The sequence below is a fragment of the Orcinus orca genome, chromosome 2 (genome assembly GCF_937001465.1).
Source record: "Orcinus orca chromosome 2, mOrcOrc1.1, whole genome shotgun sequence".
Classification (NCBI taxonomy): Eukaryota; Metazoa; Chordata; class Mammalia; order Artiodactyla; family Delphinidae; genus Orcinus; species Orcinus orca.
The window spans coordinates 124,602,891-124,616,636 of record NC_064560.1 but is presented as its reverse complement, the minus strand read 5'-3'; the positions used below and the strand labels follow the sequence as shown (position 1 = coordinate 124,616,636).

Below are 13,746 nucleotides of genomic sequence, written 5' to 3'. Positions count from 1 at the left end.
TTCCTGATCTTGCACCCTTCTCCTTCACATCCCAACGAATGCAGTCCAAATTAGCCATGAAACATCCCTTTATGGGTCCCTTTCCATTCCTGCTGCTACCACCCTGGTTCAGCTTCTTGTTACTTTACACCGATAACTCCCTGGTGATATCGATGTCCAAATGACGGCAAAACAAAACCCCAGGATGCCAGGTCACTCGATAGAGACTCCCTAGCACCTGAAATGACCAAATTTGCTCTACCCCCTGCAGTTCCCTGGGCAAATTTCATCACAGACTGTTTCTAATAGTCAGATCTCAGTCATGCAGCGCAAGATAGGCCCTACAGAAATCCCTTCCTTTTTCCTTCATTCCTCCTTTTCTTCCTTCCCCCAATAAATATTTATTGAATGTCTTTTATGTGATACACTCTAACACTGGGGATACCATGCTGGGGATACCATTAGTGGGGATATAGATAAATAAACAGTACATATCAGGGGTTGGTACTGCATGCCATAGGGGTGCATGGGAAGGACATCTAACCCGGTCTGGTAGGGGCAGGGGCATTACCTGAGGAAAAGATGTTTCAGCTGAGACTTAAGCATGACTGGGCTTTAACCAGGCAAAAGGGGTGTGTTTGTGGAGGGGTAGGGGGTTGAGGAAAGAGTGCCGCAGACGGAAGAGCTTGTTTGCAAGCCCAGAGGCAAAAGGAAGCATCAAGTTGGAGGAAGCCTGAGAAGTGACAGGTGAGACTGGAGAGGTTGAGGGGGTGAGTAGGAGGGACAGGAATGAACTTGAGAGTAAGTCCGCTTTTGGGGAGAAAAGTGTCAGCTATTTCCAGACTCCCCATCTGCTCTGAAAGTAGTCCCCACATCCAGCATGTGGGAGCATTAGCCTGGAGAGAAGTAATAAAATGGACTGTTTGCTGAATTTTTCTAATCAAGTCTTCAAAATAAAAATAAATGGTGTTTTGGAGGGATTTAATTTTTCTACTTAATTGTATTAGAAGGTAGTGAGCAACTTATGAGAGGTTCTGCGAATGTGGGTGTGCATGTTCTCCTGTGAACACATGTGTATCACTGGGTGCCTATCCTTTCTGATCTGTTTTCTCATTTGCAAAATAAGGAAATTGGACTATGCAATCTAGGATACCTACGTTTTTTTAAGTTTTTGTTTATTACATAGTGCGATGGTTAATTTTAAGTGTCAACTTGGCCAGGCTACAGTACCCAGCTGTTGGTCTAACACCTGAGTCTAGGTGTTGCCGTGAAGGCATTTTGTAGATGTGATAACATTTGAATCAGTAGACTTTGGGTAAAGCAGATTGTCCTCCATAACGTGGGTGGGACTCAACCAATCGGTTGAAATCCTTAAGGGAAAGGACTGAGGTCCCCAGAAGGAATTCTGCCTCCAGATTGCCTTCAGGCTCAAGACTACAGTGTTGACTCCAGCTGGGATTTCCAGCCTGCTGGCCTGCGCTGCACACTGCAGACTTGTTAGCCCTCACAGTCCTTAAACATTTCTCCAAAAGCTCTCTCTCTGCCTCTATCTCTCTGTCTCTCTCTGATAAATGGAATACACTCTGATAAGTGGAAAAGAAGATCATTTATAGTGGCAACATCATGTCATAATCACATAACTGAATCTGGCATTGGGCAGCTTCAGGTTCAAAACCTAGTTCCACTACTTACTGTATGACTTTGGACATGCTACTTAACCTCTTTTAAGTCTCAGATTTTTAAACTTTAAAGTAGGGATACTAAGAGTCCTTACCTCATAGGATTGTTTTAAAGATTAAACAAGATTATCTGGGTAAGTGCTTTGCCTAGTGCCTGACACAGGGATTTGCTCATTACAAAGTAGCAAACCAGCAAGAAGGACATCACAATGACTTCCTATTGGGGGAATGGGTCTGAGGCACGGTCTATTAAGGGACAACGTGGAATAAAATGATGAGGCCATACTTTTGCAGCCTTGAGCTGACTGTTTTAGATGTCTTGTGGTGCTAATGATACTTTTCCCTTTAGTTATTATAGTTGGTGCCCTAATTCTGAGGGCATAACCTTGTTTCCAACCCCTCAAGCAGAGTAGCCTACAGTCCTCCTCAAGGTCTGCTTATTTGAATAGGACTATTTCCAGATTCTTGACTAAAAAAAAGTGGTTCCATAGTCAAATAAGTTCTGGAAATGCCATATATTACATAAAGCTCTCAGAGACTTGGAGGACACATGAGCCCAGTGAAGGCCGAGAAGTCGTGAGGTCAAGGACACTATTGAATTTGTTTTAACCCACATGTGGCTTAGCATATCTAACTTTTTTCAGTGGAACATCTGTTAGTATCTTGTGGAATCCCACAAGATGGATCATGCGTGGGAAATACAATTTAGTGGGAAACATACTGAACTAGGAGCGTGGAGATCTGAGTTCTCATTTCAGCTAAAATTTGTGGTTTGAGACAAATCTCTGGGCCTCAGTTTCCTCACATATAAAATTAAGAGATTGGCATTGGTGATTTATCCTTGAAAATGAGTTCAGGTTTTTCCTATAGACTCACAGTGGAAAACACTGGATGTTGTATTAACTTTAGACCTCAACTTTCCACTATTCTCAACCAGAGAAATAGCAGTTATTTAGCTGCGCCCTAAGTTAGTGTCGTGAAGGCAGCTCTCAGCTAATTTTCTTATCTGTTAAACAGGTATAACAATATCTGCTGTATCTACCTTACAGAGTTGTTTTGAGGACTCCCAAATGAGATAATGTAGGGAAACCACCAAGTTCTATTCTAATGGCAGTTTGGGGTTTTAATTATTAAAAAATGAAGAGTTAGTCTAGGTAAATGAAGAGTTAGTTAGTCTAAATGAAGAGTTAGTCTAGGTAAACCGCTGGCCACTTGTTAGAGTCATCTGAGAGCTTTTGAAAAATCCTAATGTCTGGGCCCCACCCCAGACCTGTTAATTCCGAATCTAAGTAGGAGAGACTCAGGATCATGTTGTTTTGAAATTCCTCAGGTGATTCTCACTTGCAGCCAGGGTGGAAAGCCAGTGCCTTCTCTAGATCCTTGCTACTCAAGGTGCGGTTGATAGAGGGGCAGTGTCGGCATCACCTCAGAGCACATTAGAACTGAAGGATGACCAGGATCAGTGCTTCTCAAAATGCTCACAAATTACCTGGAGGATCTTGTTAAATTGCAGAAGGGCAGGGCTTGCAATTCCACATTTCTCAAAACCTCTCAATGCTGCTGAGCCATGAGCCATACTTTAAATAGCAAGGCTGAGGGTAATTTCTGAACTTCTTAGAAAAGGGGAACCATAGCTTACAATGTGCTGTTGAAACCAACTGAAATGTTCGGTAACAATTCGGATCCCCCTCTGCCTTCCAAGGACAGTTGAGGGACTTCCCTGGTGGTCCAGTGGTTAAGACTCCACACTTCCAATGCAGGGGGTGTGGGTTTGATCCCTGATGGGGAAACTAACATCCCATATGCCGCGCAGCCAAAAAAAAAAAAAAAAAAATTAATCACAAGGACAGTTGAGTTCTTCTTATTTGAAATTAATACATATTTCCTTTCCAGCTTTGCTTCCCTCTATTCTTTCCTTTTTTTCCCCTGCCTCATTTTTGAGAGTGATTTTCCTGATTCCTAAACTGCTGGGAATGGACAGACTTTCCACAGACAAAGGCATCTGGGACATGAGGTAGGTTCCATGACTGAGGATTGATTTCTTTTTGTTCTGATAGCTGGATGATAGTTGAGGGTGAAAACTGAGTTTCAGGCATCTTAGTCTTCCATAATAAACTTTATGAATCATTAAAATGTTTTTGACTGAAAGATTGTATTTATGGAGGGGAAACTCAATGTTTTTGTGTGTGTTATGGAGGCAAATGAAATAGAAGTGGTTATGGGGAGGAATGAGAATTCTTCTGAGTTCTTATTTGGTCACTCAAACTTTAAAAGTTTCCATTTTTCACCATAGTGTCTAGAATATGTTTATTTCTAGGGTGCCTGCATCAGCAGAGAACAGATAATCATCCCTGGTTTATTTTCCACTACTGAACAGAAAACAAGAATCTCAGAGTAATAAAAGTGTCCTTGTTCCCAACCTTGGTAGATTGCTTCTTGCTTCTTTGTTGTCAAATTACAAATGGAGCAAAACAACATAAAAACCGAAAAAAAAAACTTCTTTGTTGTCAAATTACAAATGGAGCAAAACAACATAAAAACCGAAAAACATAAAAACCGAAAAATTCATGTGTACCAAATGAATTCCTTTCCTTGTGGAGTGGACTTGATGACTTCTGGGGCTTTGCTTTTCTCTGAGAAGCTTTATGCTCAAACCACTCTTCACTGTTTCCATAGCAACCACAGTGGAAACCGTTAACAGCATCTACAATCCAGTGATATCAGGACACCATCATCACCAGCTTGTGTTGTTATGCAGACTATTCATGTGCAGCTCCTCCTCTCCTTTATTTTCAAGGCTAAATCATAGAAAGTAAGCTTAGACTCATGGTACCATCGGGTTAGATATCAGGAAGAACTTCCAGTGACACAGTGTGTGAGTAAGGGAGGTTCTGGACTTGTCTTTTTTGGTTTCTACTTTCAAGTAAGATCTATCTAACCTTTGACTGATAGAACAGAATGCTGTCCAAAAATGTATGGCGATTAAGAAAGGACTTCTCGGCCACTCTCGCCTCCTGAGACAGACTGCATCTGCCTATGGGATGTGTATCTCTCTAAATAAACCTGCTTTCACATAAAAGAAAAAAAAAGACAATGTTGCTGAAGCAATAGTATCTGGCGCAGAATTTTATTCTGACATATTTTAAAAAATATGTTCTGTGTTCACCACTGTGCTAGGTGCTGCAGGGCATGTAAGAGGGATATACAACAGGCCTTGAACTGAAGGAGTTAAACTTCTACAATTCTAAGAAAAAGAGTATATAAGAATTACTGAGCCTTTGCACCACATTTATGCGACAGAGAAGTCTATGACCAAGGCCATCAAATGACTGTATTTTCATTGTAGCCCAAGAAAACAGAGGTGGGTTGCTTTACATGAAGGCATACATTGGAGCCATTCAAAGCACGTGTTGTGACCCTCAGGCCTTGGAGTTGCCTAGGTGGGTTGTCTTCTGTTGGGGTCGGTCTTGTCTCCTTATCCCGAAGTACGGGGCAGGTGTTATCATCTTTTTACGTGTGCCTGGACATGAAAACGTCTGGGCGGTACCGCCACAAATGGATTTATGTGAGACTCTGGAAGTCCAGAAGCTCTTGACGGTGTTGTCCAAGTCTTCCTAACAGACTTGGCGGCATGGATCATATATTCATCTTTGAATTCCCAAGGATAGTGTGTCATTCTGGAAGCAACAAGGGAATGTTTCAAGGAGGGGGGAGTGATCGATCAACGGTATCAAATGAAGCTGATAAAACAAGAAAGATTAAGACCGAGACCTGACTAGTGGATGTAGTTACATGGAGAGCGTAAGTCATGTTGGTAAAGTGGTGGGCACGAGAGCCCTGTGGGGTGAATTCAAGGCTGAATGGGAGGAGAAATGAGACAGTGCCGTAGATGACTCTTCTGAGGAGCTTTGCTGTAGAAAGGAGTGGAGAAATGGGGCAGAAGCTGGATTAGAAGGTGGGACCGAGTGTTTTAGTTTTTGTTTTTAAGAAAGGTGTAAATTATAGCAGTTTGCAGCCTGATGGGAGCGATCCAGTCATTAGAAGAGAAGAACTCATGTGTAGGAGAGAGGAGGGGTAGTTGCTAGAGAGATGTCCTCCGATAGGTGAGCAAGGATAGGACCCAGCGCCGTACTAAAGGCACTGACCTCGCACTGGAGCAGAGGCCCCTCTCAGGAACAGGAGAGGAGGAAAGGTATATGTGTGCAGGCACAGGTAGGCTGGGAGTTGTAGTGATGGCAGTGGTGGAGAGTCTTTTCTGATTGCTCCCATTTCTCCGTGAAACAGAAAGCAGGAGTGGGAGTGAGGATGGAGGGAGAGAGGAGAAGGGATCAAGTCATGAATTCTGTATGTTCGGAGTTTGTTCCGTTCATTTTTGGGAGTTCTCTACCCGTGACACCAGCTCTGGAAGCCAAAGCACCATTGTGAGCTGACAGGCGGTTCACTTGCCCTCATCATCCGCAGGTTACAGGCTGGGGAACCTGGCCTGAAAGAATGACTCCTGTCAGACTCCCTCCCCCTTCAGCCAGAGAGCACCCCTCACTGACGCATGCTGCTGTTCAAAACACAAAGTAAATAAACAGACATAAGAGACCTTATCAGTGTTTTCCAATTTGCATTGTTCATAGACAAAGCATCAACTAGACTGTAGAAAATCTGCCTGCCTATAAAGAGAAGAATCAGGAAGACACTTTTTTTCCCCATAAGAATTCTATTTGCAAGGGCACAGTGCCTTTTAAAAAAAATCCTATCATAACAGCTACTTTCTGACAAATACCATATGATATCACTTATATGTGGCATCTAAAATATGGCACAAGCGAACCTATCTACAAAGCAGAAACAGACTTGTAGACACAGAGAACAGACTTGTGGTTGCCAAGGGAGACGGGGGGAGGGAGAGGGATGGACTGAGAGTTTGAGGTTGGTAGATGCAAACTATTACATTTAGAATGGATACACAACAAGGTCCTACTCTATAGCACAGGGAACTATATTCAGTATCCTGGGATAAACCATAGTGGTAAAGAATATAAAAAAGAATGTCTATATGTGCATAACTGAGTCCCTTTTCTGTACAGCAGAGATGGGCACAACATGGTAAATCAACTGTACTTCAATAAAAAAAAGTTGAAAAAAAAGAAGAAAAATAACATCTACTTTCATCAAACAGTGAGAGTTTATAAAATCTTGGACTAGGAATTAGGAGGTATTCTTGTGGTGTTTAAATGCCCAGTACTACCTTGAGATGGTGATTCTCAAACTTGGGCACGCATCACGATCACCTGATGGGTTTGTGAAACTCCTGATTGCTGGGCCTTATCCCCAGAGTTTCTGATTCTGGGGTGAGGCCTGAGAATTTGCATTTCTAATAAGTTCCCAGGTGATGCTATGCTGCTGGTCTACATTTTGAGAACTATTACCTTAAGGAATTGGCTTCATTTAAAAAAATTAGGTCATATATATTTTATTTTATTTATTTATTTTTATTTTGCGGTATGCGGGCCTCTCACTGTTGTGGCCACTTCCGTTGCGGAGCACAAGCTCCAGACGCACAGGCTCAGCGGCCATGGCTCACGGGCCCAGCCGCTCCGCGGCATGTGGGATCTTCCCGGACCGGGGCATGAACCCGCGTCCCTTGCAATGGCAGGTGGACTCCCAACCACTGCGCCACCAGGAAAGCCCGGTCATATATATTTTAAAATATGCAACAAGTGCGGTTTATTTTCTTAGGAGTTACCTATGTAATTCAGGACTTTGTTTTAGATATCTCATGAATACTACCTAAGGGAAAACTGAATTTTTTATTCATGCAATGGCGTATATTTAAAATCAGGACTATCATGTCAAATCAGTTGCAGAAAATCCTCCTTCCCTTTGTTATTTATAAAACTAAAAGCTCTCTGTTGTTTTTTGTTGCAGTGCAGTAGGTACTTGTGTGCCATTTTCATCCTTGATGACACTTTTCCCATGTGGATCAGAATCAAATGAGGAAAGCATTCTCAACATACTGGTTAAAAGAATTTCTGTCAGTGATGTCCTCCAATTAGGAAGTGTTAGCAGGAGACCTTCAAATTCTCCATATCCTAAACACTCCTGGTTGAATTGAAAAAACCTTGAACTCATAGATGGGGAGGTCAGAGTAATGTAGTCCCTGGACTTCTGATGGCATCCGCAGCATAGACATAAGGGCACAGATTCTGAAACCAGACTGACCAGGTATGAATCTCAGTTTTGTCACTCAAAGCTTGAGCAAATGATTGAACTCCTTTGTGACTCAGTTTTCTTATCTGTAAAATAGGAATAATAGTATTTACTTCATAGAAATATAAATGAAGATTAAATGCGTTAGTGTGTGTAAAGTGCTTGGAATTGTGCCAGGCACAAAGTAAATGTTAAATAAATGTTACCTGTTACTACCCACAAACAAGTCTCTCTGCTTGAACGAAGTTGGCTTAATCTGAAACCCACTGATCTTATTTCCCTGACCAGGGATTGAACCCACGCCCTTGGCAGTGAAAGTGTGGACCCCTAATCACTGGACTGCCAGGGAATTCCTGCTCCCCCTGCCCCCACTGATATTTTCAATGTCATAATTTTGGAGGCTTCTTGAGGGATAGTTATACAGTTAAATCCATTTTTGCTAGTGGTTCTCATGCAGGGTGATTTTGCCCCTTGGGATACATGTCTGGAGACATTTTTGGTTGTCATAACTGGGGGGAGGGAGGGTCGCCAGTGGGTAGCACCTAGTGGCTGGAGGCTGGGGGTGCTGTTAAATTCTACAATGCTCGGGACAAGCCACCACCACCACAAAAAATGACCGAGTCCTAAATGTGCCAGAGTTGAGAAGCCCCGATTTGTGCTGTCTGGTGTGAGATTAATATGCGGATCTTCATCTTGGTGACAGCCTGAATCTGTGGTGTGTTGATCAATATTTAACAACCTGTTTCCACCCCCACTGATTTGCAGAATTTTGCCAATTTCCGTGGTGTAAAAATTCCCACTGCAACCCGTTTCAAGCAACCAACTTTATGTCACTGCACGTAGAATTAGGAAGAGATAACGCACCAGACCATTACAGTTCCTGGCCACATAGAGGATGGGGGCCCAGGCTGTCCAAGGGGTTCTCCTATTGGTTCCTTTATGGGGCGCAGAGAAAAGGATAAAAGTCTTGTTACTACTCCCATCTGCTTGTTTAGTGTTTCTCTAGGGGTGGGATTATGAATTTGAGCATGAGGATGAATAACTTAATTCTGAGTGCCGTTGACAGTGTTAATTTCACACAAAAAGATAAGGTAGAAAAACAGAGAAATAGGATGTGGAGGAATAAAAAATGGGAAGAGTAGAGAGGGAAAAGAAAGAAAAATTGATGTACTTTGTGAGAAGTGACAGTGTCTATTGACAAAAATGTTAACTATTAAGACAATGAATAGAGAAAAATATATAATACAGTGTTAAAAAAAATACTATTATCCTGACACATCTCCTCTCCCAACCCTGTATTTCCTCTCCTGACTAATAGTATCATTAGCTACCTGGTCACTTAAGCAAGAAACCTGGGCATCACCCCTAACTTCTCACCCTGACCTCCCCACTTAGAATCGGACACGAAGTCCTATCAGTTCTCCCATCTCCTATCTGTCCCATTATCTTCCTTCTTAGCTCTCAACTTAATTTAGGCCCTAATTATTTGTGGCTTGGACTCTTCCAGTAGTTTCCTGATGGCTGCCTGGAATTCTGAGTCTCCTCTACAGAATGGTTTTCTGAGTACAGTGGTTAACAGCATAGAATCTGAAGCCAGACTGCCCTGGGTTCCAATCATTCCATTACTCACTAGCTGTGTGATTTGGAAGTTACTTTACGTTTCCGTCTTAGATCCCTCATCTGTGAAACAGGGATGACACTAGTAGTACCTCGTAAGGCTGCTGTGAGGTCTAAAGGAAGTGCTATATGGGAAGTACTCAGAACTGTGCTCTGCGTTACTTTGTTCAAGATTGCAGTTTACAACCCTTCAGCAGTTCTCTAGTCCCACTTATCAACCAGGCAAACTCCTGATCAACCATCAGGATTTGGCTCCTGGGTCTGTTTCTCATGAAGCCCTGGGAGACTCATTTAGGCAGTTTAACTTTTCTTCCTTCCAGACTTCACCTTGAATCTCTCACTGCACTCAGCACAATAGTGCAATCACCTGCTTACAGAGTTATTATCTTCCTTCTGGGAAGTGAGCTATTCATACTTGAGAGCAAGGATTGTGGCTTTTCTTTCTTTTCTTTTTTTCTAAATCTTCAAGACCAAGCACTGCGCCTAACACAGAGTAGATAATTAGAAGCAATGAACAGTGTTAACTATGTATGAATGTAAGACAGTGACAGAAAGGATTGGGAAAAAGACACCTGTTTCACCACACTGATTGGATGATGGATATTTTAACCCTTCTCTGTATTATTTTCATGTGGTTTCTACAATACAAAGTTTTTTTAAAAAAATAATTTTATTTATTATTTTTGGCTGCATTGGGTCTTTGTTGCAGCGTACGGGCTTTCTCTAGTTGTGGCGATTGCAGGCTTCTCATTGCTGTGGCTTCTCTTGTTGTGGAGCACAGGCTCTAGGGTGTGCAGGCTTCAGTAGTTGTGGCTCGTGGGCTCTAGAGCGCAGGCTCAGTAGTAGTTGTGTCACACGGGCTTAGTTGCTCCACGGCATGTGGGATCTTCCCAGACCAGGGATCAAACCTGTGTCTCCTGCATTGGCAGGTGGATTCTTAACCACTGTGCCACCAGGGAAGTCCTGGTAATACAAAGTTAAAAATGGCTCCCATGTAACAAAAGGCCCTTTTCCCCCTTGGTTAAAATAGACTGGATCCATAAAAGGAACTACTGCTTAGCAATAAAAAGGAACAAAATATTAAATCATAAGATATGGGTGAGTCCCCAAAACTGTCTACTAAGTGACACTGACACACAAACATGAATAGACTGAGCTTGCCTGAATTAGAATGTCATTTCCACCACTACCGTAGGTGTGTCACATCAGACAAGTGGTTTAACTTCTCTAGGGGTATTTCCTTATCTGTAAAATAAGGATGACAGTAGTACCTACCTCACAGGGCTGACAGGAGAATTAAATGCTCATGTGCTCAGTAAGTGTGAGCTAAAGCAGCCATTTCTATAAAAATTCTTTTGACGTCCTGGGAGCCCCTTCTGTCCATGACAGGCTGCACTGTTCTCTCTACTCCCAGTGGCTTGTTGCAGGCCACACCTCTCACCTGAGGGCTGCCTCCCCCTTCCTTCATACCTCCTCCTGAACCCAGAGGTATGAAGGAATTTTAATAATTACACCTATTCATTTTTGATGATCAGAAGACTAAATAGGAAAAAAAATGTAAAAATTAACTCACTGGAAGTCTCACCCCGCAGTTAACCACTAATGTAATAGGGAAGAACCTTCTATTCTATTACAAGTTAGTCACTAAAGGGCTGTTGCCTGTAAGCTTCAATTATACATAATGGCCCATCTCTGGGAACCCTGCCTCCCAGGTAGTGAGCATTAAGCTAAAATACCTTTTTTTTAGCTCACAAGATAACATCCTGACCAGGCCCACCTGTGAATGACTGCAGGGAGGAAGAGAACCTGTTTGACTTCGCCCGCCCTCTCCCGTTTTAGTATAAAAGAAGCCTGAGTTCCAACACAGGCAGCTGGTTCCTTGGGGGCAGAAGTCCACTCTCTTCTCGGTTTGCTGTGTCTCCAAGTAAGTCTTCACTCCTTGCCCCAACAAGTCATCTCTCGGATTCATTGGCCTGTCCTCTGCAGCGTGCACCAGGAGCTTGGACTCGGTAACACTAATGTTTTGGTATATACTTTTTAAGACCTTTTCTTAGGCAAATACACCGTATCAGTATGTCTTTCTTCTTTTAATTAAAAAACGAATTCATATTATATAAACTTTATTTTATAACCCATCCTTTTACTTATACTACGGCCCTTCCCCCAGAAACACCACTGTCTCCCACTTGCAGCTTCTACTAGTCAGGCCTTTCCTCTGAGCCCCCGGCCGTGCCGGAGACCAGGTTCCGGCCCCACCTGCCAGGCCCCGGGGCCGCCCCGCCCCCGCGGCGGCCAGCTTCATACCCGGCCCCGCACCCCGCGCTCGCTGTCACCGGGGGCCCGTCGCTCACGGCTCCTCCGTGCGGCCCGTTTCCGGTGGGGCAAGGGCGTCTCCGCGGCGGCCCGGCTCCCGCGCGCTTAGCACCGCCGGCGGCGGCCAAATGCAGGCGGAGCGAGGAGCTCGGGGCGGCCGAGGACGCCGACCCGGCCGCGGCCGGCCTACCGGGGATCGCGACCGCGAGCGGGCCGGCGCCCCGGCGGCGGTGGCGAGAGGCGGCGGCGGGGATGGAGGCGGCCGCCGGGGCCGCGGCAGGGGCTTCCGGGGCAGCCGCGGAGGCCGAGGAGGAGGAGGTCCGCGAGGCGGCCGCCGAGAGCCACGAGGCTGGGGCGCTGGGGCCAGTGCGCCGGTAAGAGGCGACAGCTGGTGGGATCCTGGTCGGGGTCGGGGTCGCGGCCTCGTGGGACCGGGGCTGGTGTGGGTCCAGGCCCGGTGGGGGTCCGGGCCCAGAGTCAGAGGCCGCGAGCGGCGTGCAGGGAATGCGCCAGCCGGACGGCGGCAGCGCCTGCGCAGGGCGGGCGGAGGGCGGCGGGGGCGTGCGCTGGGGTGCACACGTGGCGTGGGGGGTGGGTGTGCGTCCCTTCCTCCCTCTCTGCTGGGCTGCGCTGAGGTTCAAGGCCATGGGCTTCCCCCGCCTGCCCAAGAGGTCTTGGCCCAATTATTAAAGAACCCAGCGGCCGCGGCTGTGTCCGCAAGTCAAGGGGGCCGGTTGGGTTCGGGTGCGGGTGTCAGTGTGATTAACCCTTTTGGGGTAGGGACAACCAGGGCTTGGTCTCCCAGTGCCTAACCTCACAGGGAGACATTCCTATTATTAAGAAGGGAGGGATTTGGGGGTCAGTTTTGTTCACTGCCTGTGCAATGCGTGGCACACAGTAGGCACATAATAAATGTTTACTCAGTGAAAGAATGACCCCGACAAGCTGGACTCTATAGTATTTGGGGGCGGGATCGGATGCATAGTTCTCTTTTTTTTAATAGCATAGTTGTCTTTCATTGTATATGTGTAGGAATCAGGGGGTGGTGGCCTTCGTCTATTTGAATTTTCTATCTGTAAATGTTTCAGCAGTCAGGTCTCAATTTTACTAGCAATATAATCGGCCATATTCACACATTCATAATTGGAAGTGTCTTAGAGCTTGGAGCAGGGAATGGTTTGGGGGCAAACTGTTACTCTACTAATACCCTAGCTAAAGGAGTTAAATTACTTTCTTTATGAGCTGTTCTGTTATTTTAACATTTGTAGTACAAAACTGTCTTTATATTTTGAATTCCCATGTGCATAGATTAAAAAATTATTTTGGGTTGAGTTAAATTTCCTATTACTGAAGTATTGATATTTGTAACATCTTAAGGGCATAGTAGGTAGGATGTCCCTAAAGATAGGAGTTGTGTACAGAAGTAGAGTTGGAAAAAATACAAAACTTAAGTGTGCCATATTTAACCTTGTTAGGATTAAGGCAGGTAATAAGTAAAATTTGAGAGAGGTATGAAGAAATTCTTAGAGTCAGCTCATCAGGAAATGAAGGAAACTGACCAGTCTAGTGCACATTATATATCACATCTTGTTTTTATAACATTATTTACCTATATAACTTTATTACAACTTAATTTTTTTAGTAACTTGAAAGTTGTTTAAACAACTTGATAACAAATTTTTTATATGTATATTTTATAAAATCTTCATTTTTATAGGTTAACTGACTTGCCTAAGCTGTTGAAGCCAGTGGCAGAGCTGGGATTTATACCCAGCTGCCTTTGACTTGACTGTTTTATCTCTTACATTTTTGTGAACCAATCACTGCTTTACTGAGAATAAAGGGGACACTCCTTGGTTGCAGGGATCATGTTTTAACAGTAATTGTAGTAATGGTACCTTTGGTATTTGGTCTCTGTTGAACTAAATTGAATGAAATGATGGTGTATCGTTTAGAG

General features: G+C 44.2%; 1 protein-coding gene and 1 long non-coding RNA gene across 2 annotated transcripts in view; one reads left to right on the top strand and one right to left on the bottom strand.

The window, feature by feature from the left end:
* The window catches only part of LOC125963408 (uncharacterized), a 500,580-nt gene that overhangs the window by 447,054 nt on the left and 39,780 nt on the right, over positions 1–13,746 (bottom strand). The window lies entirely within an intron of this gene.
* Positions 11,762–13,746, top strand: part of AVEN (apoptosis and caspase activation inhibitor) — a 197,251-nt gene continuing 195,266 nt past the window's right edge. Inside the window, exon 1 of the mRNA XM_004274038.4 lies at positions 11,762–12,163. Within this exon, the coding sequence (XP_004274086.1) occupies positions 11,918–12,163 (246 nt within the window). The 5' untranslated portion in view covers positions 11,762–11,917. The remainder of the gene's footprint in view (positions 12,164–13,746) is intronic.